The sequence below is a fragment of the Galeopterus variegatus genome, unplaced genomic scaffold (genome assembly GCF_000696425.1).
Source record: "Galeopterus variegatus unplaced genomic scaffold, G_variegatus-3.0.2 Scaffold1322, whole genome shotgun sequence".
NCBI lineage: Eukaryota > Metazoa > Chordata > Mammalia > Dermoptera > Cynocephalidae > Galeopterus > Galeopterus variegatus.
The window spans coordinates 157274-162563 of NW_007727433.1; the positions used below are offsets into that span (position 1 = coordinate 157274).

General features: G+C 51.5%; 1 protein-coding gene across 1 annotated transcript in view; it reads left to right on the forward strand.

Moving 5' to 3' along the window:
* Positions 1-5290, forward strand: part of CCDC57 (coiled-coil domain containing 57) — a 119117-nt gene that overhangs the window by 76929 nt on the left and 36898 nt on the right. Inside the window, exons 16-17 of the mRNA XM_008576304.1 lie at positions 1273-1401; positions 1937-2150. Of these exons, the coding sequence (XP_008574526.1) occupies positions 1273-1401; positions 1937-2150 (343 nt within the window). The remainder of the gene's footprint in view (positions 1-1272; positions 1402-1936; positions 2151-5290) is intronic.

Below are 5290 nucleotides of genomic sequence, written 5' to 3' on the forward strand. Positions count from 1 at the left end.
CGTTGTGTGTTCTACCCAGCACCCCTCCGTCTCTGGACACCCCGTCTCTACTGCTTCTGTCCCTCTCTGCAGCGTCACAAGCCCGCCGCACCGTGCCTGGCTGTGCGTGCTTCTGCACACATGCTGTCGTTCACGTTACACTCTGGCACATCCGCCTTGACACATGTGGCTCTGGGTAAGGAGTGGGCACACCTTTCCTATAAAGAGCCAGAGAGTAAACTTTTTAGGCTTTAGGGGCTGCTCGGTCTCTGTCACAGCTTCTCAACTCCGCATTCAGTGTGAAAAGCAGCCACGGGCCACATGTAAACAGACCGGCATGGGTGTGTCCCATTGAAACTTCACGGATGCAAAATTTTAATTTCACATCATTCTCACAGCATGAAATATAATCTTCTTTTGATTTTTTCAGCTTTTTAAAAATGTAAGAAACTATTCTTAGCTCGTGGGAGGTACAAAAAAAGGTGATGGGCCAGATTTGGCCTACGAGCTGTCGTTTGCTGACCCCGGTTTGTGTATTTTCTTTCTGTTTTATGAATACACCCAAATTTTTAATCCATTCTCTTATGATAGATGGGCAATTGGTTACCAGTTTTTTGCTATGAACATTATTATAAATATCCGCATGTACACGTGCACGGCAGCATCTCTAGGGAATGTGCCTAGATCAGAATCACCAGGTTCCAGGGTGCACACATCTGCATCTTTCTCAGACCCTGCCAAAGGACGGTCTAGAGGCACTGTGCCTGTCTGCACCCTCACAAATAATGCATGAAGACCCTTGAAAGCTCATCCATATGTAGGTCATGTTGAAGGTTTATAAAATATAGTCGTCTGTTTTTGCTGTTTTTAAAAATGTATTTAATATTAAATAATATTTTTTAAAAAAATTATTAGACTAGTATAGCAGTTTTATTTTCACAGAAAAACAAGGCCAGCACCATGCAGCAGGCTCCCGCTGACACCACCTTGGCCGGAAGCTGTCGCCACAGGCCAGGGCCATGCGGGGGGCCGCCCTGACCCTGCAGGAGAGGTTGCAGCCTGCCCTCTCCCTGAAGGATGGGAGAGGTCCTTAGGCTGCCTTTAGGAAGCCTGCTGAGTGCATCCTGGCTGGTGGGAGCAGGCATGTCCTCGCTTTGGCCTGTCACCAAATGGAGTGAATCCCCAGAGCCGGAAATTTAGAGAAAGTGTTTCTTTTTGATCTCATAGGAAAACTCATTGCCATAGCCATCGACATCAACACCTGAATTCCTTTTATTTAAATTTCCATGACAGGGCCGTGAGAGTGCCAAGAAAGAATGTTTTTCCGAGCACTTGGGAAGGAGCCCTCCCTGCTCGGCACGGAAGGTCGGCAGGAGCGCTGCAACGCGTGGTGGTGGGGCAGGAGCAGCGGCGCCCGTCCAGGTACCACCGGTGCTGGCGGTCGCACCCACTGTGGTGCAGGGACTGTGGATGCTGTGCGGCGGGTGTCTTGGAGGACAGCTGCTGCTGCAGTGACTGCTGCTGACAGGTCACCCAACCCCTCGCTTAGAATGATGGAGTGGGGGAGGACTCTTAAAGCCACCCATCCCCGCTGGGGCCCTTGCTCTGCGCAGCTCAGAGACAGATCAGTGCATCTGCCCCGGCGTCCTCCGTGCTCCCGTCACAGTGCACAGCCCTCGCCCTGGACTTCTCTCATGCTCTGAATGCTCGCGAGCCTGGCGGTTCTGGCATTGCCAATGCTCACTGTTCCCGGAGAGCTCAGCTCACTCTCCTGGACACCCGCCCTGGCACAGTGGCCTGTCCTGCTGGTCCTGGAAGTTCTCCGCAAGGACCCGTCTCTGAGCCTTGCCCACAGTCACCTCAGTGACCTGAAGGGGCATGAGGGGGGTTGTTGCTTCCTCTGGGTTGGAGATGGGGTGGCTTTCAGGGGTGATTAGGTCTTTTTCGACTTTTATAGAGACAGCACAAAGTCTCCACAGTGACTTGCAAATCAACCTGTCAGAAAGAAAACAGGTCCCCAAAGCTGCAGAAGGCTCGAGAATTCCCTGAGGAGGACGGCCACCACACCCAGAGATCATCATTTGCCAGCAGTTCCCTCCAGGACACGTGGAAGCTACTAGACCTGGGATCCAGCCCTTCTGGCCTCACCTCCCAGGATGACTCCACTCCAGGTGGGAGAGGCTGCCTTCTCCAGGCTGCCGCTGCACAGTTCTGGGTGACGGTGGGAGGGACAGTGTGGTGACTGCTCTCTGAGGCTGACATGGCGAGCCAGCATCCTGCGTGCTTCCCACCGCTCAGGTTCGTGCACTTTGGCTTCAGTGATGTGTAAATCTCGTAGGCTCCCCACCTCTCCTGTGGTGCTGGAGCACTTCCCGTATCACACAGCAAAGCCCGTGGTGCAGAAGCCCGTGTCCTCGCTCAGTGCCACGGGGGCGCATTCCCTGCTTGCCTGGTGTGGGGTCTGTGGGCGATGAGCAGGGTGGTCTCTGCTCAGGGGCTTCGTGCAGTTTGCACAGCCTGTGACTCTGGAGGGTGGCGGTCCTGAGTCGTTCTCCATCTCACAAGGCTGAGAAGCTGAAGGCGACCACGTCCTTGGTCTGCTCCACTCCCCTCTTCTCTGTCAACTAAGTCACCTTCTGGGTAAGCTCAGCAAGCTGCCACTTCAGCTCACGCTGGTGGTCATCATGGCATTTCCAGGAAAATCTGTCTGAAGGACCCACCTTTGGGGAACTGCCCGAGACCCACACGGAGCAAGAAGTGTGGAGGGAGGAGGAGGCTGTGTGCAGACACTGGGGACACACGGCAAGGGGTGTGGGCGCAGGTGGAGGCGCGAGCGTGGGGTCTGCCCTGTGTCCCTGGGCAGAGGTTCCTTGTCCTCGTCGTCCTAAGACTGCAGAGTATCCCATTGTGTAGATGTTCCCTAATTTACTTAACTGTTCCCCAACCAGTGTGCGTTTCAGGTGACTTCCAGCCCTTGGCCATCACAGTAACGCTGCAGTGGGTCACCTTGTGCGCACACCACAGTGCATGTATGGAAGTATGTGTGTGAATTCCCGACAGGGTGCTTTGTCAGGTGTGCGCATCACTGCTTTTGGTAGATATTGTCCTAGTGGCCTCCACGGAGACCGTCCTGTTCCTCCTCCCACCGGCGGTGCTGGACAGCACTCCTTGCCCCAGACCACCCCAACCACCCCAGCGCGGCTGGCGGACTCGAGTCCCCAGGCAGCTGCTGCCCAGGCCAGTGTTCCGACTCAGAGGCTCTGTGCCTTCTCTTGCGTTTCCCTTTCCTTCCGTCCTCTGCCCGTTTGTGTATTGGGCTGTTGTCTTCTTGATTTGTATGAGCTTGTTATACAGTGGAAATTAGGCCTTTTCCAAGGTGAAAATTGCTAATATTTCCTGCCAGTTTTTCATGTTTTTTTACTTTTCTTATGACGGTCATTTTTCATGCACATATTTGTTACTGTTATGTAGTTAGTGTGTTTGTTTGCGATCCTTTCTGGGTTTTGTGGCATACTTAGGCCACTCAAGCCTTGTTTCTTCTGATACAGCCCTAGTTTCATTTTTTTATGTTAAATACATGATCCACTTAGAATTTATCATAGTGTGTGTTATGAAGTAGGAGCCAACCTTTTTTTTTTGCTCCAGGGATAACCCGTGTTTCCCCACTTGTCTGACGTCCCACTCACTATAACGCTGAAGTTTCCACGTGTCTGTGTCCGGACTGTTTGCTCAGGCCCACGGCTCCTGGTCTGCTCACACACAGGGCCATATTATCTGAATTATCGTCACTGCTGGTACCTCTTAGCGCCTGGCTGACCTGGGATCTCCTCTTTACACGTCTTTCTCAGAATTTTCCTGGTTATTCTCATTTATTTACTTTTTCCATACACTCTTTAGACTCCCCATGTCTGGTTCTCCCGCCCCTCCCCCCAAAACTCTATTGTTAGTTTTCTCAGGATTTATGACTTAGGAAGAAAAGACATTGCGACCACATGTTTCTGGTTCTCCTGGGTGCCCCAATTTTGCCTCCACCTCTGTAATATATTTATTTTATATATTCTTCTTTTTGGGACTCAATGAACTCAAACCATGTCTCATTCTGTTCTCCTAATACCTCTCCTCTGTGTCTCTCTTGTGATTCTGGGAGGTATTGCTTCATCGCATTTCTTTTTTTTTTTTTTTTTTTCCTTTTTGTCTTTTCTCGTGTCCGGCAACGGATCACAACCCTCAGTGTTGCGCCCGTACCGGACCGGGACCGGCAACGGGATCGCAACCCTTGGTGTTGCTTCCGCACCTCGCTCAGCCAGTGGGCGGGAGCCGGTCTGTATGTGGGATCCGAACCCTCGGCGGGAGCGCCACCGCACTCCCAATCAGGGCACTGTAGCAGTGTGCCACCGGGCCGGCCCTTCATCGCATTTCTAATTCATAGTTTTCGTCCATTCTACTGGAAAGTCTTTTGGTGAATGTCCATTTTCACTTAGTTGGCTTGTTTCTTTCCTCTTTTTTCTTATTGTCACCCTTCATCCTTAAAAGAGGTACATTTTTACTTGACCAGCTATTTGTAAGAAGTTTATATGGGAATGAAGTCAGAGCCATTTTCCATTGTAGCAGTTTTGTTGTTGTTTAAAGGTGTTCGGCCTTTGGGCCGGCCCGTGGCTCACTCGGGAGAGTGTGGTGCTGATAACACCAAGGCCATGGGTTCGGATCCCTATATAGGGATGGCCGGTTAGCTCACTTGGGAGAGTGTGGTGCTGATAACACCAAGCCAAGGGGTGAGATCCCCTTACCGGTCATCTTTTTAAAATAAATAAATAAATACATGTGTTCAAGCCTTTGCTTATCCCTGGCCTATGAGAGTCAGTGCCTGCCAGGCTTTCACAAAGCCTCCTCCCCTCCGTCCCCCACAGATGCCCCCGTGCTCTGCATGTGTCCCTGGTTCACTCCCCACTCTCCTCCGGAAGTGCTTGCTGCCAGCCACATCCACTATAGCAAACAAGGAACCTGACTTGCTCCTGACACTCGGTGTGCCGTCCCCTTAAGATGGCTTTCTCAGCTGTGGACGAGGCCTGAGGTCTGCGGCTGAGGCCGTCTCCGCCACCTGCCGTACGTGCCCTTGCTTGGTATCCACTGCCTGCTGCAGTCCCACCACTTTTTACACCTGGAGGTTTAGCTCCTAGTTTTATTAAAGTGAAGTCTGCATTTTTGTTTTTCGTGCCCTTTTTTTGCTTTTGGATGATTTACAAGAAGAGTAGGGAAGGAATGCTGACATTGTGATGCCTTCTTCAAGTCAGAAACTTGTCTTACTTTTTTT